Here is a 26,109-nt window from a genome sequence, read left to right as displayed (position 1 = left end):
CAACTTAGATAAAAGGTGTTCTTCTAGCATTTGGTTCTAACCATTATAATGTTGATATCATGTCGACATGGTCATAAGATCAACGTTAACCACATCAACATTCATATTAGAATTAGTATGCAGGACCAAGGTGGAGGGTGAATTAGCCCGATGCCGGGATCCCGACTTGCCAGACGCAGAAAGCAGGGTGAGCTGTGCTCACCACACTGTGGGCGTAGCGAGCCACCTATTCTTTTCTCCCTCTATGGGGATCGTGGACCCCCACACAATGTTCCCTCTAATTTTACGAAGGCTGGGTGCGGCTTAAGATTTTGGCTGTGCAACTTTGGAATGAAATTTAAATTTTTGTGCGTCACTTATATATAACTGGAAAATGACGTTCAGCATTTGTGTTAACTTTACTTCAAAATGATATTAAACATTTAAACATTAAAAATACAGCACACAATGTAGTTAATGGGTGAAACACACATTAATTGAGTCCACAACTGCAAAAAAGGGACCACTGCTGCTTTGTGCGCTCAGTTGTAATGTCTGTGCGCACGCTCTTCAAGGTGTGTGCGCGCGCACGTGCGCACAGCTTAGAGGGAACACTGCCCCCACAAGGGAAAATAGCAGGTGGTCGCCGGGAATCCAGCCGTCGGTGTTTTGACAGTTGGGATCCCAACGTCAGGTAAATGCCTGTCGGGATCCCGACTGTCGGGACCCCATCCGGCACCCCCCTTAAACATCAGGTATCAGCCAAAATCAAACCCTCATTCTTTCATGTGAGAAAAATAGAGATTCTGGAGCACTTCCTTTAGAAGGTATGCCTAAAGTCATAAATGCATTTGTAAAAGCTCCCAGGAAAAGAATTACAGCGCTTGCAGATGGTACAAAATGCAGCTGCCATGCTATTAACCATTCAGCTTCATACAGGTAACACCCATCCTCTACTCCCTTCACTGACGTGAAAAATGGTGAATCACTTTCAAGATAGGCTTACTGACTTTCAAAGCTCTTTATAACCAGGGTCCATGATACTTGATACTTGAAGCAGCTTCTGATTCCTTACTGCTTTGCTCAATCACTGTAATCGGTAATATATAGTTACATACATACATACACACATACTGTACATACATACACGCACACATACTGTACATACATACACACACATACTGTACATACACACATATCTATACACCTTTATATTGTGACATCAATAAGAGACAAAAAAACATGCACTAATGACTGAACTGTATGAAAAGGCTATAAGGATTTTTAAATATTGATTTAATATAGGAATGGTTTGTTATTTTCTTCAAACACCATCATTTTTTATAAAGCTCTTTGGGATTTTGCGTGCACACAGCTATAAAAGGTCAGTCAAAAGGAAAGCATTTTGAGCAAATAAAAAGACTTAATAAAGAAATGAAATCTGCCCTTTTCAATCGCTCAGGATTCTATTCTACTAGGAGAAAAAAAGTTTGCACGCAACATATTGATTGCAGTCAACTGTACTGTACACATCACAGTGTTTTTAACTATGTACTAGCAGAACTAAACCTATTTTTATGGTCCCACTTCCTCTACCCATTGGCGTACCACCAGGCATGGTCCTAGGTACAGATAGTTTATCTGGTGCAAGAAGAGTAACATCAGTTACAGTAACTATACAGCCTCCAGTAAGCTCTTGAAAATATAGAAACATTAAATCTGATAGCAATCACCAGTCTATATAACAGTGTAGTCTGAAAATGCATGTTACAAAAAATCTAATACTATTACAATAATGGTTATAGCACAAAAAAACAAAAAGGTACTATTTCAATTAAGCCTAATTTTCTAAAACATAAATGGTCAGTATATAAAACCACAGAATGGATGGCACAATAATTAATGCTATGCGATTGCAGTCCTTTGAAATTGAATGCTCTGTGAACATTACAGTTATTCAGCAACTTAGACAAAAGGGGTTCTTCTAGCATTTGTTATAACCATTATAAATGGTGACATGTCGACATGGTCATAATATCAAAGTTAACCACATCAACATTCATGTGTACAGACCGTGATGAACTACTGACATGTTAGAATGTCAGCACATCCTCCTGGTGGCCCAGCAATGACTTACCTGCTGCAGGTGGCTATAGCAGCATCCAGGCTTCACGAACCCTAATACAGAACCTTAATCCTAACCCACATCCCCCCACCACCAGCCTATCCCTAGCCTCTAGTCTCCTCTTACTGCAGGCCTGGTTAACCTGTGACTCTCCAGCTGTTATGAAACTACAAGTCCCAACATATCCTCCCACCGATCAGTTGGTAAAGCATGCTGGGACTTGTAATATCAGAAGTTCCACTGGGTGGCTATGCCTGCCCTAGATATTAATAGAAAAAGAATTTTTTTTCCACCTAGGTGGAAATATACAGGTGCTAATGGGATGGGTTGTTGTACTAGCTGCTCACACCCAAAAGGGGAGGTCAATCCCCAAATAATGTCAAAGAAGAAAAGAGAAAAATATGGTGGAGTGCTAATTAATATTAAATTAATATTATGTATTAGCAATGATCAATTGGGCATCACATAAAATATATTATTTTATACTAGCATATACTCATATTAAAACATAGGAAGTGTATAAAATAAATTGTACATACACATCAAATAAAATCAAGTAAGCACTCAAATGTAGTCTATACGGTGGAAACAATAAATTGGGGTCAATCTCACATGTTCCTATTATGTTCTTCTCTGGATGGTTACTGGAAATCTCCCTTATTGTCCATGAAAAGAACTGGTGCTGTGGGTATCCATAAACCTGATGGGAAGCCGATTTTCTTAGGTCCACTTGTGAGATGTAGGTTGGAAGTGATCTCTCGATCTGGACAGGCTCCAATATTGGCAGGTGGTGGTATCCCAAATAATAGTCTAGTTGATCAGTGGAAAGATGGATTGTAAAATGGGGGAGAAAGGGGGGGACTTGGCGGGTGGGAGAACTGGTCCAAGTGAGGTGGAGGAGTAGTCCAATGCCAAATGTCCGTGTGCTATGCTAACACGTTTCGTTGTGTTCTCACAACTTTATCAAAGGTGTGCCAGTAGTAAGCTAGTCAGGGTTTATATACTATTGAACAGGAAGTACATCGTTTGACCTCTGGTCAATTGATCAACAAAGTTATGTAATATACATTTCAATCTATCCACCACAGTCTGAAGGAAGACTGTGTGGACATTTGAATAATAGAAGGCAGTCAAGGTTATAAAAAGCACATTTAACAACATGTATAACATCTAAAATACATGTATTTCTTCTCTTTTCTGCCCTAGATATTAACCTTAGCATACTTGTCTGTCCAATCTATCTGGTGGGAACAAAGACCTGGAAATATATGGGAGAAAAATTTGCTCCCAAATGCTGGAAAACAGACAAAAACAATTGCTTCGATAAATTTGTTGTATCAAATTGATTTAACCAATTTGTATGAATGAACATTGTCTGTTTTCCAGGGTTTGGGAGCAAATTTTTCTCCCATATATTTCCAGGTCATATTTCCATGTCTTTCCAGACAGAATAGACCGATAAAGCTGTGTGTGTATGGCCATCTTAAGGTTTGACAGACTGTTTAGAAGGACATCCAATTAATGTGTTAAACTGAGTTACAAAAAGGAGATAAATGGTTTTACAGACTTTCATTTTATATAATCCATTCAGTATAATTGTTACAGTCTCAAATATTTGCTCGAACACAAATGAGCGCTAGATAATTAACTGAAAGAGTTAAGACATTACATACACCTAGTATACTTTTACTAGCCAAATATCTATTATGGTGAGTTATAGGACTCTAACTTATATACACTGCTATACATTTTACAAGTGTTACAAAGATCCAGGCCACATCCATGCTATAAACTATACACTGTGGGCCAAAACACTGCTGTATTATATAGAAATAGTTCTAACAGTCTACTGTTATGGCCAGGGATGGCGGGGGCTGCTGGAAAGCCCAGAGAGCCGCATCAGCATTCTTCCAGTTGGACATCATCATTTATGTATGTATTAATGAATTTATGTATGGGAAGAATGCAGATGAATAGCTTTGCCTTTCAGCTTTATGTATTTTTCCCTCTTTACTATGTACTGTAAGGCAATAAATGTAAACCATGGATGGTAGAAGGGCACACTAATTTAGTAGCTATATAGTCACTGCAGCTGAATACAATCCTGATTAAGTGTCATGTGGAAATTAAATCTAAAGTAAATATACATACATAATCATAACACAAGCTAATGAATAATGCAGAACTGGAGTTACTTTAGAGGTTTATGTAGTAGGTGGAAATTATTCTGGTGACCTCTTTCTGGCATATGCTGTAGTCCAGATGTACATTTATTGAAAGAAGCGGCTCTGTATAGATTTCACTAGATCATTTGTGAATATTATTAAAAAGTAACAAATTTTCTTTGCATAGTTTGACATATCACGGGGGACTCTTGAGATGACAGTGACCCTGGCATCTAGGTTGTCATCAGGAGACAGGTGCCGGATTGCTGACATTGGGGAGGATGCTGGAACCGGAACCCCAAATATAAGTAGGTTGGGTGGGCTTAGGTTTAGACACTAGCAAGTCTTACTTTTAGGCTGTGGCAGCGATTAGGGTTAGGCTGAAGGAATGGAGGGGATAGGATTGGGTAGCAGGGTATGGGGGGAAGGCTAGGGTGAGGCTGCCAGCAGGGGGCTTGAGAGGGGGGGGGGGTTGGGTTTTGGGGGCAGGGTGAAAAACAGCATCTTTACTTAGACCCCGACGGGGATCCCTCCATCTGTATCCTGGTGTCTGTATTAGGACAGCCAGCACGTGTACGTGTACCGACAGGGGAATATATGTTACACTTTGTGTAATTATATAACTCAACAGCATACTGGTAGTATACATAGGTACAACTACAAAGTGTACTCACTGACTTGAACAACTCTACAACTGAATAGCATGATAATTTCCTAAGGTTAGAGTAGAGTGAACTAGTAGCTTAAGTTAGCCAGTAAGCCAGATAGCGTTGTAGGCAGCAATAAGAATGGGTTCTATATTGCACCTGTTTATTTGTTGTTGTTGAATGGGACCCTTCCTTCAAAACATAATGCCACCTCTGGATGGCAATATGTATGCTTGCACTAGAGAAAAGCCCAGAAAAGCTAGAACAGTTCATGCTTTTTCCAACCCACCCTGTGAATGTGCTGGCTACCGACTCATGCTCCCCTCACTCTTGTTCGCATCGGCTGTTCCAGTAGGTAATTTATTTAAATAAGTCTGTATTTTATTTGTGAAAATCAACAAAGTGCGATTTAACTTTTATTAAATAGACTCATAATATATTCCACACGTGTGAGTAGAAATTAACAGTCTTGTGGGTTCTGGTCTCCTTCACCCTACTGCCATGTGTTGAATGTATGCAATATCATGTATAGAACTTCTATCCAAATTTGGGACAATTCTCAAAAAAAGCCATTATTAAATTTCTATACAGTCCAAAGATTCTTCCAAGTCCTTGGCTGTCATGTCTCTATGAGATGCAGAACTAGATCAGGAAGGAACTCCTTTCTTCCTCAATCCGAATAGGATCTCCAACTGTAATGTCTCATCTTGAGAGACCAGCAATTCTGTAATTTCCTCTACTTCTTGGGATGTGGTCATTGGGTCGACAATGTTTAGATCAAGTCAAAAGGTCGACCACTATTGGTAAACAGTGTCGAAATGTCAAAACATAAAAAATTATGACATGCATCAGGTTTTCATGAAATTTTCTTTTGAAAACAGCCTAGTTTGCACTTTACCACCCCAGTGGGCAGAGTGAAAAAAAGTGAAAAACTCATGTTGACCATTTTCCATGTCTACCTTTTGACCACGTTGATCTTTTTTATGCTTCAACCAATAGTCGTTGCCCTATTGACTGTTGACCTAACAAGACCTACTCTACTTCTCTTGCCATTTCCACAGACACGGGCCCTTATTCTGGTTGGTGCGGTCAGAGCCGCACACGGGGCTCCGACCGCACAAACCAAGGGCCGCCCACCGGACGGATCGCCACGGCCGTCCATACACGGACGGCTGGCGATCCGCACAAAAATGGTGGAGGCTACGCCTCCACCATGGTGGGAGCTGCCCCCTGCCTTCGATGGTCGACGACCATCGAAGGCAGGCCCGCACGCCGCGGCAGCTCCCGCAAGCTCAGACCACACGGACAATCGTCCGTGTGGGAGCTTGTAAGAGGGCTGAAAGCTGACATCCGGCGACGTCAGCTTTCCGCCCCCATGTCATGGTAATGAGGGCGTCATGCCCTCATTACCATGCATACGCCCCGCGTTTTCATGGGAACGCCCATGAAACGCGGGGCGTACACATAGGGAAATGAGGGGCTGAAGCCCCTCACGCCCCTATACGCCCCCTTTGCGGCGGACGAAATCCGTCTGCGGCGAAGGGGGCTGCACATGCGCAGAATGACCTCTGCGCATGTGCAGACAAAAAACATCGGCGGTACGGCCGCACGCGGGCCGTACCGTGCCGATCAAAATAAGGGCCATAGTGACTTCTTTTGCAGTATTTTCCAAATTGTCCAAATAACTTCAAGTATATTTTCTTTCTTTTGCGCTCATGTATCTGTTATAGTTTTAATACCACCCAAAATCATGAAACCTTTCCAAAATGCTTTTATTCATTTGGTCATAGCCCCGGTACTGCATCACTGTCTAAGGCATTTATAGCCTTAGAAAAAAGTTCTTCGTAGGTAATAGGATTTAAATGTCGTCATTAATCTGTATTCCATTTGCTGAAGTAATGAAGTTGTAGTTTCGGGAAGAAAAACAACATTTATCTCTTTGTACATAGCAATTAAAGCTCTAAAGGTGGAATGTTTTAACTTGCAATCACCAGCTGCATTTAGCCTTAACAAAAGTATTAATCTGTCTCCTGCAGCCGTGAAGTTAGGGACGCACTTCTCTTCTTGAGCAATAAAAAGCTCCTTCCAATATAATGCAGTTTCATCCACATTAGAAAGCTGTTACTGGATATATCCACCAGATTAGATGATCCTAGCTGTCTCCTGTTGACAACCTTCATCAGCTAGAGTATCTGCTATAGTGGCATCACTACGCACTTTGATATTGTGAAGTTGGTTTCTTTCCTTAAACTTCTACAACCAGCCTGTGCAGCTTCCTTGCCTCTTGCGGACTACATAACATTGAAGAGATTTATGACCCGATACAGAAATGTGCACCAACCACAAGCAATGCAGATGATTGTAAACAGCACATGAACAGAGACTTCAGGAAATCCCTGAATGGCATGGGTTACACAGAGGGCGCGTGCAAAGGTGCCGTTACGATCAGAAATGTGAAATAAAAAGTAGTAGGCTTTCCAGGGAGAACGCAAAAAAGTCCATGTTCCATGGGTAGGTTATTGGTTGTGTCTAGATCCACTTCTGTTCTTTGACGAGGATGTGAAGTTAGGTGTATTTTCTTTTATTGCAGCTGGATTGTAGCCTTGCACACTCTTATATTCCTCCTCCAGGTATATGTGGACCCAGTGCATGATGGGTAATGTCAAAAGACAGAGGTGGTTCTAGCTACAACCCTATGTTATTATCGGTGTATCTTTAAAACAGATCCTAGACACAGCTGCTGCCACAGAAGCTATACTCTGATGGAGAAACTGCAGGTCCATGGTGTGCCAATCGTGGTGTGTATCACCAGTAGTGTTACAGCATACAGAGATGCTGAATGTGGGCGCTCAGCCTGCAAATTCAGGCGCAGCCTTGTACACCATTGGACAGCCAAAAGAAGCATATGAACATTAGCACAGCCAAGAGTGGACGCAGCAGTACCCACTCTGTATCAGGCCCTTAAGGCCCCCATACACCGATGGATCAGGTTGTGAAATTGCCCCAAATCTCATGTGTAGGACATCTGATCCAATGCACATTCCCGATGCACGGGTGGCGGGGGTGAATAAAAACAAAACAAAAAACCTACAAATGAATTGATTGATTGACTGATCGCTCTCTCAGCCAAAATAGTGGCTGCCCAAATGGTCGGCAGCATCTAGATCGACCGTAACAGAAGATGCGGACGACGGGAACATGGTCGACAGGTTTTCACTTTTTTGTCTATTTCGACATGAGCACCATATAACTGTACCGCGTCCCCTCGCATGGCTTGCTGTGATAACCATGCTTCATGCACGGTGCCTTGTTGTGCTCGGCAAACTATTCTATTCTCCTTCTATGTCCACTGGGATGGTAAATTATGAACAAGTCGGTTAAAACAAAAAATCATGGAAAAACATGTGTTGACTGTTATTGTTGACTACAATCCAACCTTTTGCTTGCGTCAATCTTCTCAATCTTGTGTTAAGGCCCCGGGCTGCGCGGGGGGAGTTAGCCCGATCTTGCCCGCTGGGTTGTCGGGCTCTGGCTTCTTCATTTGTCTGTTAAATATCCTGCTCGCTCCCTTCCTGGAGAGTGGATGTCCTGCTCTAGGACAGCTGGATGTGCTCTCAGAGACGTTAATTGAGGTCCTTGGTCGACTGGGTGACCTGCCTTTCATCCCTGATGTGTGCGGTGCTGAGCCGGTTAGGCCTCACCGTGTTCTCTGAAGCACTTCCCCTTCTGCAGTGTCTGTAGATACAGTGTCGCCTGGCTCCCCGCGCGGGAGTCATATACCCTGCACGGAAGGGACCATCACTATCTGTTGCCGACTACCGCAGTGAAGCTCTCCCGGGCGCTTGGGGCCTCTCTTCAGGAGGACTTTATCCTAAATTTTTACATCCTGTGTTTGATCCCGCTGTGCTTTGTCTGGTGGAAACTCTCCTGAATGCGATATATGCCTCCTCTGGCAAGCTCCTTTTCCAGTTAGATGTGATACGAGAGGGTATCTTGTACTCTACCACTATTCCTGACCGATGTGTTTCACCTGCTGAGGGTGTTCGCTCTACACCCAGTGCTATGGAGCCCCTGTGTATTTCTGCATCTGATTCTGACTTGTATACGTATACGACAGCGGTCTTGTCCGAACCTAAGGATACTTGCTATAATATTCCCGTGAACATTGGCTGTTTGGCTGCTTCACCGCAGTCTCCTCTTTTTGCAATACCTGCGATAAGATCCTGGACTTTAAATGCCCATATTTGTGTATTGCTATATGCCCACGTCTGTTGGTTTCCTGATTTTTCTGGCGTTCACTGCACTGTTACTTTTTTTTTTTTGACTATATGGACTTGAGGACTGGCCAGATTGACGATTTATGCTGTATTGCTTTGCGAGATCTCTTTCACAGCTTGTACTCATTCTCCTTTAGCAATACCACTGCGCTCGATGTATCCTTGATATAATATCCTGTAAGTAAGGGGGAGGGCAGGGTGGTGGTGGTGGTGGGGGGGGGGGGGGAGTTAGGTAAGATTAGCATAGTTTAGGAAGTTAGAAGGGTAGTAAATGGGATCCAGGTACGCCTAAGTTGGTGGAGGGTTGTACAGGGTGGGGGGTTTTATGGGGGGATTATTTTATTAGAGTTAGTGGGTTTAGGCTTCCCGACAGCTGATTAATTCTCTGATGCACTTCTCACCTATAGAGTTGCAGTACCATTTACAATATTACTCTGATTACGACCCATTATTTGTTATTGGTGTATGTGCCCGGATGGCGCCTTCGGGCTACTGCACTATATCCTTATTAGTGAAGGGAGTCTGTACTGTCTAATTTACCTATATTCATATATCATCCTGTGTATGTTCAAAATATTACTCATCACTATGCGGCATTTGTTTTTGCTGTCTCTGTCGGGATTTTGTAAGTTGTTTACATGTTTTGAAAATGCAATAAAAAATACTCAATTGAAAATTTAGACCCATTAGCATACAGCACCGACCCCGGGCAGGCGGAACTCCCGTGACAGCGACTACCTGGAAGTCGCGCTGCTACAGGGTCTGTGGAAGCATCTACACGATTAGACACTGGTTCATCAGGCACAGCGACACCAGACCACAAGGAGGGTAAGCAACAGTTAGCGGGACGCCGCATACTGTACCCGTTTACACATACCTTCTGGAGTCTGTTACCTTTTGTTCCATCTTCTGGACATCATCTACTTCACCATCAGTGGTTATCATTACACCACTTTTATAAGTCCACACTTATTAAAATCCTCATCCCCAGCAGACTACAACAGCGTCACAGACGCACCCACCATCCCCATCCCCTTCAGAGACCACTGCGGTCACCTGCCATTGGACATAGGTCCCTACCCAGGGAACTATGGTTTAAAGCATGGGTCTTCAAACTGTGGCCCTCCAGACATTGTGAAACTACAAATCCCAGCATGCCTTGCCACAGTTTTGCTATTAGGGAGTGCTAAAACTGTGGCAAGGCATGCTGGGATTTGTAGTTTTACAACATCTTGGAGGGCCACAGTTTGAAGACCCATGGTTTAAAGGGTTCCCGTTTGATACCCTAAAGCCCCACACTAAGGCCAGGCAGAGTGCTACCAGAGTGTTACCTCACTGGACTTATTTCTGTTGAGATACTCAGGACTTGACAATTGCACGTCAATTTAGTTTTCATTCAATAAAACTAATTACTTCTAGACAACATTGATTCATTTCCAATTCTTTAAAATACACAAACCAAGGGTGAGCGCTAAGTGTATCTTTCCTTCTTGCATGACCCACAGGGTAAACGGACTACCCTATACACAGTAGCTCCACACATCCAATATAGACCAACATAGTCAATTGTCTATTCCTTACACGCTGACCGATTTGAGCCCTATCGCCTTTCTACTCTACTCCATATCGATCTTTTGATTGTCAACCTATTGATTGTGTCGATCTAATGACATGTCGACCTTAGCACTGTAGACCCAACAACCATATATCGGTCTGGTTACCCCTAATAAAGTAAATGCGGAATACTGCATCATTTGAAATAAATAGCGCATTCAACAGAAATGGTATTTTAGGAGCCCCAGAGCTTTACATCCAAACTTGAACAGTAATAGAAGTAATAAATGTCAATAAATGTCAAGTGCAAAAGGCCCTGCACTCTTCTTCACCCACAACTGTGAAATTTAGAGTCTTCAAAGAGATTATATATATATATATATATATATATATATATATATATATATATATATATATATATATATATATATATATATACACATACATACACACACACACACAATTTAGGGTTGAGAAGTGCTACATTAAAAAAAAAGGTGCACTTCGTAATTGTCTACAAAAGCAGAAAGAAAAATGGATTGTAACATTAGTGACATATTGTTTCAGTTCCATCTGGTAAACATTACTGCATTTCCCCAGCATAAGAGGATTTCAGGTGGAAAGAAGCCCCAGACATTGGCAGCAGTTCTAATCAGGTGAAATGTTTTATTCTTGGAACGAACAAATATCCCATTTAATTCCTGGCTATCAGTCTCCTATTCAAGATCCTAATTTATAGCAGAGTGCTCTGATTTTTCCTGTCTACAAAGTAATTTATTCGATGCAGCCAGGAAACCTAATCCAAAGTGATGGAAGCAGTGGAAATTGTTTTTTTTTTTTGTTTTTTTTCAAATGTTTCCCTAATCCCAACCTGGAACAGTTTCCACACAATAGCCAGCTGCTGTGTAACAGCATAAGAGAGAAACTAACACCACAGCATTTGCTAGCAAAATGAGTACACAACCCATGCATGGATAGAACTATTATTATTATTAACAGTTTCTTATATAGCGCACACAAATTACACAGCGCTTTACAGAGCATAATTATAATCAAAAACACATAACAAATTACAGTACAAGACAGTTTAGGACAAGTACATGGTTAAAATGGATAGTTGCATCAGGGGACAGGACACTGAAGCAATCATCAGGGTGGCAGTGGTTTATATTTTCTAAGAAAGGCACATGAGGAGAGAGGGCCCTGCTCGTGAGAGCTTACATTCTAAAGGGGAGGGTTAGACAGACAGGGGTGACACAGAAGGGAAAGAAGTGGGCATAAACAGTAGGTTAGGATGAGAGATGGTCAGGTTTTATGCAGGAGGGTGGGAAGGGGTCAGCTTAGTCTTTGATATTTTAAGTCTAAAAAAGCGGTGGGGTCATCCAAGAGTAGACAGCAGAGAGACAGTTGGAGATATGAGTGAGGATAGAGGGAGAGAGATCAGGAGAGGAGAGGTAGATTTCAGTGTTATCAGCATAGATGTGATCATGGAAGTCGAGTGAGCACATAAGCTCACCCAGAGAGGACGTATAGAGAAAGAGAAGAAGAGGGCCAAGAATAAAATGTCAGGGGACACCTACTATCAATGGAAGAGCAGGAGAGGTGAGGTCATTAGAGGTACAGCTGGTCATTTTCAAAACAGACAGTGCAAGTACAAGCTTTAACAGTGATAGTAAAAGTTGTTTGCAGATGTAAGAATGGTGATATTATGGTTGAATTGCCAGATTAAGCAGTCAGGAGTAGTATGTTGTGTGAATGAATTTAACTCACTCCAAGCAGACTTTGGTTTTCTCAGTTGTTGTTTTGTCCTTCAGTTTCACTTCGGTTCGGTGTAACGCTGGTATAAAGCTGTAGTTATGAATCAGTTTTCCCACTTTAATAACGGCCCACTTCAATCTAGGCCCACAGATAAACTCTGGCCACAGCCGTATTCAATGACTACTAGAGTACTCTAACAATGCATGAGTTCCCAATTCCCAATAATTGGAATCCACTCACTCAGTCCCCACCCCCTACAACACATAGCAATAAAAGTTAAGACTAGTTTGGGTATTTTGCATCAAACAAAGGTAATTTCTTTTACAGCACATTCTGGTCTGTACCAAGAAAAGAGAAGTATAATGTAATTTCGAAATATGGACACTTCAGAGGTTTCTGGAAATGTCCAAAGTAAAATGTCATACTGCTAAGAAATACTATAAATGGTATCCAACTACCTGCAATCACTGACCGTGAGTAATTGCTTTGTCCAAGTCCACACAATTAGCAATGATAATCCGGCATGTGCTGAAGCTTATCTGGGAATTGCTAAATCCCTGAGAGTAGTCCCATTTCAGAGTGAAAATGGGAATATGGTAACTGAAATCACACAGGTTTCACTGAACCTGTGAGTTTTTGGGAGAAAATGTGTTTGTTCCAGGTGATCAAATTAAATAACTTCATGAAAAGGTTTGGATAAACCCTGGGAAGAATGGCAAAAAAAAAAAAAAAAATATATATATATATATAGAGTAGACGAAAAAGCAGGCACTCCTGGGACTTGGTTAAATGCAAAAAACTTCTGTATTCAGGCAAACATGCCAAAAAGGCCAACGTTTCGGGGCAACAACGCCCCTTTGTCAAGGCAATACAAGTGGTATAAAACGGCATTTGCCGTTTTATACCACTTGTATTGCCTTGACAAAGGGGCGTTGTTGCCCCGAAACGTTGGCCTTTTTGGCATGTTTGCCTGAATACAGAAGTTTTTTGCATTTAACCAAGTCCCAGGAGTGCCTGCTTTTTCGTCTACTCTGTTTATTGTTTAGCTAGGCACCAGGGCAGTTGCCCCTACGAGGAGAGTGCCAGCCCGCAGACCCACATTATATATATATATATATATATATATATATATATATATATTTATTTATTTATATTTCAACGACATGTTTCTTCGGGGCTAATTGTATGTTATTTCCGAAGATGCTCTGACTGGCACCATCTTTCTAATGGTGTGTACACACAGTGTGATTTGGGTTATCAATTTTTGACTATAAAGTCAAAATCGATGGCAAATTAGTGCAAACTGCACCATGTTTGTCAGCATGATCCAATCACGATGCGCGTCATCAGAATCGAAAGTAGAAATAGTCTATTTCGTCTTCTGTATGTGGGAAGGAGGGCCATGATGCTAAATGCAGCATCCCCCCTCGCGATACCTCCCTCCCTCCCTCCCTGCGCCATTCCTCCCTGCCAGCCAATGCCAGCACCCCGCCAGCTGCCAATACTGCATTGCATTCTATTGCTCAAGGATAATATCCGTCTATAACAGTATCATTAATAGATGATACTTTATGCAAACAAGTTCCCACGTATCTGAATGTAGCTGTTATTTTTAGAATATACAATAGTTTATAAAATGATACTCGCCATTTTTATATTTATTAATTGTACACCAATATTTTATTTATTTTGATAGTGCCCACAATGTGTAATTGGCATCTGCATAACCTGCTAACCTAAAAGGCCATACTATTATTTCTCTGAAACGTTTCCTGTGATATATTTCTAAACCAAACGACACTTAAACAATTAGCCTAATTACAGATACACGCAGAAAAACTGTTGCATAAGTTATAGGTTATTTCACTAGAATAGAACAAAATGATGCTTGAATGTGACCTGTGTACAATATAAACCCATCCCTTACATCACTATTCTACAACATGCAGTTATGTTAAACCTGAAAAGCTTCAGTATACTAGGATCTGAAATCATGAGACAACTTTCGTTGTTACACATTTATTATGTACTGTGTTCGCTTCATCAATTCTGAATTGTAGTTGCATGTTGATCCTTTCTGATGCTCACCTGTGATTTCCTTTCCTAGTGAGTTTCTATTTTGCCTTTGTTTCGTTTGTGCACAGATGCCGGGGATCTCTTCTGTGTTCTGTTTAGCTTTATGTGGTCGCTTGGCCGGTAATGAGGGAAAAAATGACTCACAGGAGAGCATTTTTCTAAGGAAGTGGCAGACCAGAACAGCTACCATGGAGCTGAGATTTGCTTATAGGTCACCACAAACAGCTGGAAGCAAATCAAATTCCCTCTAATGAAAAGTATGAAATGTCTTTCAATATCTTTTTAGGACTATAACAGGTTATTTATATAGAAGTAAGATTTATAAATTGATGTATAGAGCTGCTCTCAATAAGAAAAGATGACAAGAGTACTAAGTATCTACAATTCTGTCTAAACACAGAAAAACAAACATAAGAATTAGAATATAATTTATGCTATGTCGACCACTACGGCTTTGAAGTGTATATTTGGAATCCAGCATATATCAATTTGTTTTTTAGTGTTTTTAGTGTATTGTGAAAGGATTGATGCTGTTTAATTCATTTTTATGGGCTGCTAACTTGTATCATAAGATTGTTTTTATTATAATGCATTTGATATATGTTTTTTTATGAAAAAAAAAATTTCTGTGCAGAGTACAGATTTTGGTATCAGTGCCAAAGGATTACATTTTACCATCGAGAATATGTATTGTACAGATGTATTTCTATTTTTTAATATGTGTTTGTCCGACTCCACTCAAAGCATTGAAAAACCTGTTGCTGTAGCGACATAGATTGAACACAGCTGTTGCATAATGAATGAGCGAGAGGAGGATAAAGAGAGGTACCTGACCAACGCTAGGCCAGCCCTCTGACGAAGTCTTGGATGACGAAACCCGTAAGGGGTGTGGCCTAGCGTGGACGTTGCTGAAGGAGCAAGCACAGCTCCAACACCTATGAGGTTATATTTTATGCTGATGTACATTGCGGTTGTGTTAACCGCCTTTTAGGGTACGTGACCCATTGCTTTTAATGCTGGAAGAAAAAAGGGATTTTTGTAAGAACTTACCGTTCGAATCCCTTTCTCTGATATGGTCCTGGTGACACAGCTTCACATTGGGATGTAGGAGGGTCCGCAGGAGCCAGGCACCTATCCTAAAGCTTTTGGAGGGTAGGCTCCTCCCCTACTGCATCCCAGATTCCTCAGTTCAATCTTTCAAAGCCACTGGAATACATTAACTCAGTACAACGCCTGCACATATCATATGCACAATTTTAAATTTAACTTTTCAACCAATTATAACATGAAACATCATGAACACTGGCATACTTACTGAGCGTAAGGGAGGGATCGCTGTGTCACCAGGACCATATCAGAGAAAGGGATTCGAACGGTAAGTTCTTACAAAAATCCCTTTTTCTCTTTCAATGGTCCTGGTGACACAGCTTCACATTGGGACGTTCCAGAGCCGGTCCTTTTGGGTGGGTACGCTCAGGTCTGCAGTTCTCATCACTGCTCGCCCGAATGATGCGTCCACCGACGCAAACTCATGGAACCTATTGAATTTGGCAAAAGTATGAACAGATGACCAAATGGCAGCCCTGCAAACCTGCTCAGCTGCTGCCCCAAGTCGAACCGCCCAAGAGGTGGTAACCGACCTGGTGGTATGCGCATTAATCCTGGCCGGTACAGGCCTACCAACTTTAGCATATGCAAACGCAATAACAGAGCGCAACCACCTAGCAATGGTCTGCTTAGAAGCAGCCCAACCAATTTTGTGTATGTCATACAAAACCAGTAAAGTATCAGTCTTTCTGACACTCTTAACTCTGTCCACCTAAACGCGCAAGACGCGCACAACATCCAAATTCCTCAATTTGTCCCTTTTCCTAGAACCCTCTGGGGGTTGAAACACAGGCAGAACCATCTCCTGATTTAGATGAAAAGCAGAGACTACTTTTGGTAAAAATCTTGGGGTACTGTCCGAAAGACAGCCCTATCATCATGACATATAAGGGAGGGAGACTTGTAGAACAAAGCTCCCAACTCCAATACTCTTTTTTCTGACGCCACCGCCAACAAAATACCAGCTTCCCTGTAAGGAAACTAAGGTCAGCCAACCTTAACGGCTCAAAAGGCGCCTTTTTAAGGTACTCCAGAACCAGAGATAATTCCCCTGGCGCTACTGGTTGCTTGTAGGGAGGGTTCAATAGAGAAAACCCCCTGCAGGAAGATCTGACTTCCAGTATTAATGCAACCCTTCTTCGGAAAGAAATTGACAAGGCCGAGATATGTACTTTGAGTTACTGAAGGCTTAACCCAGAGGAAAGTCCATTCTGTAAAAAACTCCAACAATTTTAGCCACTTTAAATCGGGATGTGTGTGATTTCTATCTTTCACACCATCGAATATAGGTCTTCCAGACCCTATAATAATTTTCAGAAGACTCTCTGGCTTTAATCATCGTGTTAACCACCACCTCTGAGAATCCTATATTCCTCAAAATGGCGGTTTCAACTGCCAGGCCATCAAAATTAATCAAGCTGAATCCAGATAGTTAAACGGTCCTTGTCTTAGACGGTCTGACCTCAGAGGTAGACGCCATGAGTCCACAGAGAATTTCTGAAGCCTCGAGTACTAGGACCTCCTTGGCCAATCTGGGGCCCCTAAAATTACTGGAATTGTCAGGGCCTGTATCTTTTTCAACACTCTTGCCAGCATTGGAACTGGTGGAAAAACATAAAGAGAATTCCCCTCCCAGGGGATAGACATGGCATCCACCGCTTCTGCCAGTGGATCCCTCATCCTGGCATAAAACCTGGGTACCTGATGGATGAATCTGGATGCCATCAGGTCCCCCTCCAAGGTTCCCCACCTCCATGTAATCTGGTGGAATACTTGTGGGTTCAGGCTCCATTTCCCTTCCATCAGCTCCTTCCTGCTCAGGAAGTCGGCCTCTATATTCTCCATTCCTGGTATAAATATTGCTGATAATGCTGGAACATTCTGTTCCGCCCACAAGAAGATTCGGGACACCTCCCACATAGCCAGCTTGCTGCGTGTGCCTCCCTGGTGGTTCAGATAAGCCACAGCTGTGGCGTTGTCAGTCTGAATCCTTAAAGGGGCCTCTGCAACCTGTCTCCCGCTAGAGAAAACACTTTCCACACAGCTCTCAGTTTCAAGATACTGATCGGTAAGGCAGATTCCTATGGAGTCCACAAACTCTGCAGACGCAGGTCCAAGACTACTGCCCCCCCCAGCCCCTGAGACTGGCGTCGGTAGTGACTACCAGCCAGCTCCAGGACTGCAGTGACCAACCCCACTGAAGGGAGTCCACGTCTGTCCACTATTTCAGGGAGGCTCGAGTTTCCGAAGACAGCACTATCTGTTCAGATTTCATGGTCTGTGTGATTCCTGACCAAGCCTTCAAAATATTCTCACTGGAACACCCGAGAGTGGAACCTGGCAAACTGCCGCGTCTCGAAAGACGCCACCATCTTCCCCAGCAGCTTGAGGCACCTCCATACTGATGTGCTCCGAGAGCTGAGAATCTCCTGGACTAAGGCAACCAGATCCCTGGCCTTTGCCTCCAGTAAAAATACCCGATGTAGATGGGTAACCCGAATGACCCCCAAGAATTGGAGTCTCTGTGACGGCACCAACTGAGACTTTTGTAAGTTTAAAAACAAGCCGTGAGCCTGCCAAAAACCCAATGGCTTTTGCCAAGTGACTCTTCAACATGTCTGCTGACTCCGCTCTGAACAGCAGGTCGTCCAAATATGGGATCACGGTGTTTCCCCTCAGTCGAAGCACAGCCGCCATTACAGACATTATCTTGGTGAATACCCTTGGCGCTGAGGCCAGGCCGAAGTGCAACGCCTGGAATTGCAAGTGTATGGTCTCCTATCTCAATAGGGCCTGATGTCCTGGGTGAACAGGAACATGAAGGTACGCGTCCTGGACATCCATGAACGTCAAAAATTCTCCCTGGTCCAGGCTTCACAGCACTGACCATAGAGACTCCATTTTGAAATGGTCTACCCACAAATGGATAATTAACGACTTTAAATTGAGAATCGGTCTGAAAGACCCGTCTGGTTTGGACACCCGACACAGTGGAATAAAAGCCTTTTTTCCATTCCGCTCTGGGGACCGGGATCACCACACCCTTCTCTAAAAAAGAATGAGCCGCTCCCAAGGGAGCTGTACGGAGCCGAGCCCCTTTTGGTATTGGCGTGGGAATGAATCTTCTTGGAAGAAGACCCTTGAAGGGAATTCTGTAACCCTGGGTTGTAATTTCTAACACCCAAGAATCCCGGTCTAACAATGCCCATGCGTCTTTGAACAGTGTCAGATGTCCCCCCATCTAGACCACCGCCGGGCAAAACCCTTGGCAGTCATGCAGATGGTTTGTCCTCTTCTTTGTGTTTTGGTTTCTTATTTTTGAAAGGAACCAAATTTAGACTTTAGGACCTTTCCCCTGAAGGGCTGCCCTCAGAAAGACGCACCTCCTCTAAGGGAGGGCCGCAAGGCTGGCCTGAAAGCAGAAACCTTGATGTCTGCTTGGCTGCAGGGACTGGCAGGAAACTACTTTTGCCACCTGTGGCCTGCTTAATAACCTCTTCCAGTTCAGAAGCAAATAACAGCTTTCCTTTAAAAGCTATTGTCTCTAAGGCTTTCTTAGACACATTATCTGCCTCCCAAGCCTTAAGCCAGAGGACTCTCCTGTCATTTACAGACACTGTGGAAACTCTGGCAGCCATTTTGAGAGCTTCCTCTCAGACTTCAATACATGCTCTGCAGCCGTTTTTAAGCTTCTCTGCAAGCAATAACACACAAGGGTCAACGTGTAAAATAGTGCACAAATTTCTGGCCCACACGATCATGGCCTTAGAGACCCAGGCTGAAATCATCAGAGGGCGTAGGGTGTATCCCACCCCTTAAAATAATGCTTTGAGGTTACCCTCCAGCTTTTAGTCTGCGGGGTCCTTAAACGCTGCTACCCCTTGTACTGGTAGCACAGTGGCTCCACCTGAGGTCTTGATACACGTGTCACAGAAGCATCTACCACTGGGACCTTTTTTCCAGAGGTCAGCATGCGCCTCAGGCATGGGGTACAGGCTTAGAAATCTTTTAAGTATCTGAAGCCTTTTATCAGGGGTTTTTTTAGGCCCCTTTGCAGGGAGATATCAGAATCTTTACGCTGTCTCATAAAAAACAACCTTTGCAGGAGTTTATCCTTCACAGACAAATTTAATGCCTGTTTAACAGCAGTAATAAAATCCTCTACCCCTGAGGCTGAGGACTCTTCAGAAATATCACCCTGGTTTGGTTCTGTGTAGTCTCCTACCTCATCAGCAGCTAATAATGGCTCTGAATAAGACCTTTTAGGTGTCCCCACAGAATAACCATAAAACTTGTGCAACAAGTAATTTAAACCTGCTGATTCCCATAGCAGTATCCTGCATGACCAGTAATAAATCAGGATCTGTCTGGGTCCGAGGCACAGAGCTAGGGGACTGCTGAGAGAATGGCAATGGTCTAGGGAAATTACCAGCCATCACTCTGCCTGTCCAGTAATGCACCAAAGCATTTTCAGACCTGCCTAGGGCTTGGCCCATGCAAGTTCCGATGTACTACCCTCTGGAGTTCACTCCCCATGGGTTTCACAGCAGCGCATATAAATACATAAGTCCCCCTCAGGGACAATTCTCAGTGTACAACCACTGCAAGCGCTCAATGCATTTGAGGCTCCCTCCCCCAAGACCACAGGCTGTTGCTCAGACCTGATGTTCTCAATTAACACAGTCCCAGCATTAAATGTACAAACATTATATACAGAACCAATATACTCAGTTCACTTAGCTTTCTGTAGTCTTCAGAATGGGGAAAGCGATGCCCAGGAAATCCAATCACTCTGTCAGGATCTGTAAGCCAGCTCAGCTCCGCTGCAAGCGTTCTGAATGGCGCCAAAACAGAGTGAGGGAAGGGATCAAGTCCCTGCCGCTGCGGGGTCTGTGACTTTTGGCGCCAACTACCCCCAGACAGCCGCTCCCATTGTAGGATCTCCTTGTTCCAGTATCTCCCCCTCAGCTGGGGACCACTCGGAACATGCCTGTAACAACACTGCTGTCCTCTCGTATCAGGAGCTCAGTGTGTAAGCTCCGCATAAAATGGCCGCCGCCATCACGGAGCGCCTGTCCCCCATGATCCCCACCTAGCGTGAAGCCGGTTTCAGAGCGCTCCGGAGCCCAGGCAGCTTCTTAAAAGAAGCTGTAAGCGCTGCACAGGGAGGCCAGACAGCGTCTCCCATGTGCACAGTGAGCTGACAGGACGCGCTTCTGTCAGCTCCTGCTGCGCTAGCAGTGTGAAGATTCACTAATGAGAATCCTCACACTGTGCCTACCTAGCTAGTGTAAAAGTTAATAAAATAATAAAAACCCTAACTAGCTCTACTCCTTCGGCTGCTCCGGCAGCCCTTTAGAATAGCACCCACTCCAGTGGGCACCTAACACGAACTGAGGAATCTGGGATGCAGTAGGGGAGGAGCCTACCCTCCAAAAGCTTTAGGATAGGTGCCTGGCTCCTGCGGACCCTCCTACATCCCAATGTGAAGCTGTGTCACCAGGACCATTGAAAGAGAAATCCTTGAAATAATTTTTTTTTACTTTTGATAACGCACTATGGAGCGCCCCTGTCTCTTTCTAGAAATCTTCCACCTGTGAATCCAGGTACAAAGAGGGAGCAGCCGGTCTAATTTTCAGACTACAGTGCAGGAAAGAAGTGAAACTTGGGTGATACACCCTTTTGGACGTTTCTAAGGACTTGCGCACTTCTGTTGGTATATATATATATATATATATATATATATATATATATATATATATATATATATATATAATATATATATATATCTCCAAATCAATTAAATTTTCTGGACGTGCAGATCTCCATAGAACAATCCAAAATTAAAACTGGCTTATATAGAAAGCCCACCGACCGGAACAATTTTGTTCTGGCGAGTAGCGCACACCCCACACATAACAAAGCATCCCTACCCTACAGTCAATACCTAGCACTCAAGGAACTGTCTATTATGACAGATAAATTCATTGAGAGGGGCTACAAACGCGCAGGGTTACTACGACAACAACAGAAGGCCTTACTTAAAACCAGAGATGACTTGTTGAATGCAGAAAAAGATCCAGATAAAAAATCTGACAAATTCATTTGGGTGAATTTATTCACCAATGAATCACACAAAAAAATACATAAAGTAAAAAAACTCTGGACAAAAGTCAAGTCCGATTCAGAATTGAACCTTGGCGATAAATCCTTAATTCTGGCATATAGAAAAGGGAAGAGCTTAATTGACCACCTGGTAAAAACCGATATAACCAACATGGGTAAAACACCAGTGAATACATTTTTGGGCAAAACAAGAAAAGGGTGCTACAGATGCCCCAACTGCACATCGTGCAGTTTCATGCAAACTAGTTCTTATATTTCTCATCCGTATACCGGCAAACGGTTCCCGATTAAGCACTTCCTCATTTGTACAACAAAATTTGTTGTTTATATCATCTTCTGCCCATGCTCTCTTGCCTACATAGGCAAGACTGAGAGACAATTCACATCGCTATCAAGAAGGGCATGAGCAATCAACCTCTTGCCCGACACTATGCTACGGTTAAATACATCATTCTCGACAATGTGCCGCCATTAGCGAGAGGTGGAGACAGAGGGAGGAAGCTTTTACAGCTTGAGACCCGCTGGATCCATAATTTGGGTACCCTGGCTCCTAGAGGCCTCAACAAACAGTTGGGATTACATTGGTTCTTGTGAGACACACAAAATATCCTTAAATTTAAGATTATTGCCATTTCTAAATAGCTCGTGCTGTCTAGTGGGATAAATTGTCAAATTAACACCATCAAGTATTTATGGTACACAGATTACCCTTTAGAGACACAGGCTCGATCAGAGCTTCAAGACAAAATGCATTGAAATCCCTAAACATAAACGATATTGAGTAGACCATCAACTGGTAAAATTTTATTATAGAAAAGTTATTAGTATTTAACTACAACAGATAAATTTAGCTTATGTATCAGATCTCTATATTATAAGCATTGCAGCCCTTTAGAATATGACTACTGTATTGTACTAATTATTTATTAGTTTTTTTCACTTATAATGCTCATTATTATTGTCAAGTATGTAATTATTCAATCACAATTTCATATTTTCTATATCTATTTTTTTCTATATATATATATATATATATTTATATATATATATATATATATATATATATATATATATATATCTATATATATCTATAGACCTATATCTATAGACCTATATCTATAGACCTATATCTATAGACCTATATCTATAGATCTATATATCTCTATATATCTCTATACATATATATATATCTATCTATATCTATAGATATATATATATATATATATATATATATATATATATATATAGCAGTTCGCTGTCTTTTTAGTTTGTCTGTACACTTGATTGATTGGTTTGTTTATCGTGTGGCACCATTGATTTGAGTAATGACAGCGGCAGACTCACTCACATACACACACACACGGATATTCTTCAAAAGCACACGTTTTGTGTTTTTTCTCCTGCCTCCTTCAACAAAACTTTATTAATTTCTTTCACACACAGACGAGTTGCTGCGGCAACGATCCATTTGACAATGACGTCAATAACGGAGCGCCCACGGTGTCAACGAGTGACCACGGTCCCTGCTCACATCAATGACACTGCACTATTTATAGAGGTAAGTTCACCTTGGTTATGTATGTAAGCTGTTTTGATAAAAGCCCGGAGGGGCTGAAACGTCAACGATACCTTAAGTATTTAAGTGTATTTCTTTCATTGGCTAAGTCCCGAGTGCCTGCTGAAGGCACCGCGCCCTGAGAGTTTACTTAGAGATATATATATATATATATATATATATAGGGTCAATGATCAAGCGGCACTCACGGATTTGATGCAAAACGTGGAAAACTTATTTATTCATCCGACATGTTTCGGGCACTCAGGGGTGAGGACGGGCCGCGTGCCCGAAACATGTCGGATGAATAAATAAGTTTTCCACGTTTTGCATCAAATCCGTGAGTGCCGCCTGATCATTGACCCTATACTAGGACCAGCCAGTCTATACTGGAAGGCACTGGGTCAGTATTATCAGCATCATCCACCTGGGAGTGCCGGCTCACACAGAATATATATATATCTATATATATATATCTCTATATATATATCTATCTCTATATATATATATCTATCTCTATATATATATCTATCTCTATATATATATATATATCTCTATCTCTATCTATATATATATATATATATATATATATATATATATATATATATATATATATATATATCTCTATATATATATATATATCTCTATATCTATATATATATATATATATATATATCTATATATATATATATATATATCTCTATATATATATCTCTATATATATATATCTCTCTCTCTATCTCTCTATCTCTCTATCTCTCTCTATATATATATATATATATATATATATATATATATATATATATATATATATATATATATATAGATATAGATATAGATATATAGATATAGATATATAGATATATCTATCTATCTACATACGGCAGTATTCAATGCTCTTGATTCACCACTTTTTTCGGCGAACAGGGCTGGTTTTCAGCGAAGCTGTGAATTTTTTTCTTTGAAAATAATATCCGCCGTATTCAATCATCTCTGTTTGCCGAAAGCGAACAGTGAATGCTGCCCAGTTCTCAGTTTCATGCTCGCTATTCACTTTTGGTTTTCAATGGGAAAAGCAGCAGTTCACCGAAAGTGTATTCAATGCCAAAATGAAGAACAGTGTTCACTGTTTTTTGGATGAAGTTCTCTATTCCACTTTCGACATGTTTTGTAGGTGAACTGTAATGTGTACTTTTAAAATAAATGTTTTCTGTGTCTAAAAATCAGTTTATTATTTTAAGGCTCGTGCTACTTTTATTGCTTGCCATGCAACACAAATATATTTTTTATGCAGGGGGGCAGGGACCCGCTCATTAAATATTCACTGCGCTTGGTCCTGGCTCATAACATATGCACGTTGACTGCTGCCTGGGTCTCCTGGCCCTCCCTGCAGTTGCTACATGTGTGCAGCAGCCATCCATCCCTCCGCAGCGGCCGCCCTGTTCCCCTTCCGGCCTGTCTTCCGCCATTCTGCCTGCAGCCACTGGGTCGCTGTATTGGGTATTTTTGCTGCATGGGGCAGCGAGCCCCTGAGGTGTTGAATACAGTGACCGCTGGGCTGGTGGCAAATCGTGGAGGACCGAGATTCACGGCAAGTACACTGTGAATCCAAAACAGGATTCACTGCTGTGTGCTCGCCGTGCAGTTTAATACCTGCCAGAGAGTTTTTGAAGGACATATCACAGAAAAGTTACAAGTTATGTACATTCTTTCAAAATACTTCCCACCTCAATAAAAAGCAAAGAGGAAAATCTTTACAAAAGGATAAGTTATACAACTAGTGATAGATTTGAGGGCATCATGCGTCTACACAAATACATGTTTGAGCTAGAGTAATCTGTGTAATTGAATACAGTGAAACATATTGGATTCTTGGATAAGCATTAATAAGACAAATGTACTATATTTAAGGCAACTAAAATCCCCTATTACATGGGGGCACCATACTCAAGTACTATTACACAAAGGTGTACAGGTAGGTCAGTGATGGCTAACCTTGACACTCCAGCTGTTGCTGAACCACACATCACAGCATGCCCTACATCATTTTTAGCATGGCCAAATAGCAAAACTGTAGCAGAGAATGCTGGGATGTGTAGTTCAACAACAGCTGGAGTGTCAAGGTTAGCCATCACTGGTGTAAGTACTGGGGTACTCAGGATACCTCAGATGCCAGGCTTCATGTTGCATACACCTGCAGGACCAGGCATGGATTTTCATATCCCATTGTGCCATGTAAACAAGCTACAATTCTGAGACTCAAAAATGTAATTCTGCTTGGGGAAGAAGGGAATGCTGGTGTTTATTTAACACTCTAGAGATTATTTTGTCATTAGTGCATAGAGAACAAAATTCTGTGTATATTTGCATTTTAATAAACCTACTGTATGTGGCTAGTACGTGAAAACAGCATCCATATACCAACCGGAAAACGTATTTGTGAAAAAGCATATTTCTTACTTCCCCAGTGACTAATTTAACGCTTTACAAGGCTAAACCCCTTAAGTATGAATAATTAAAGAGTATTTTGTGAATTATTTCCTTCATCAGTAAAGTGCTAGAAGCAAAGTACCGGAAAGTGGACAATTTGTTGAAAACATCATTACTCACAGTATTCAATACCCAGCACAATGTCCCTGAAGTAAATACGAGCTTGCTCTTCTGAAAAGGGATGATCACATGGTACTTCCATGACAGGTCTGAGAGGATAAAAAAAATATATAAAATCATCAAAAAAAAG

General features: G+C 42.0%; 1 protein-coding gene across 2 annotated transcripts in view; it reads right to left on the bottom strand.

The window, feature by feature from the left end:
• CAMKK1 (calcium/calmodulin dependent protein kinase kinase 1) overlaps positions 1-26,109 on the bottom strand; it is a 249,204-nt gene that overhangs the window by 89,891 nt on the left and 133,204 nt on the right. For both annotated transcript variants that reach the window (XM_083174142.1, XM_083174143.1), the window contains exon 9: positions 25,980-26,068. In XM_083174142.1, the coding sequence (XP_083030268.1) occupies positions 25,980-26,068 (89 nt within the window). The remainder of the gene's footprint in view (positions 1-25,979; positions 26,069-26,109) is intronic.

Source organism: Crinia signifera, chromosome 2, assembly GCF_055691185.1.
Source record: "Crinia signifera chromosome 2, ASM5569118v1, whole genome shotgun sequence".
NCBI lineage: Eukaryota > Metazoa > Chordata > Amphibia > Anura > Myobatrachidae > Crinia > Crinia signifera.
This window is presented reverse-complemented; position numbering and strand designations above follow the sequence as displayed.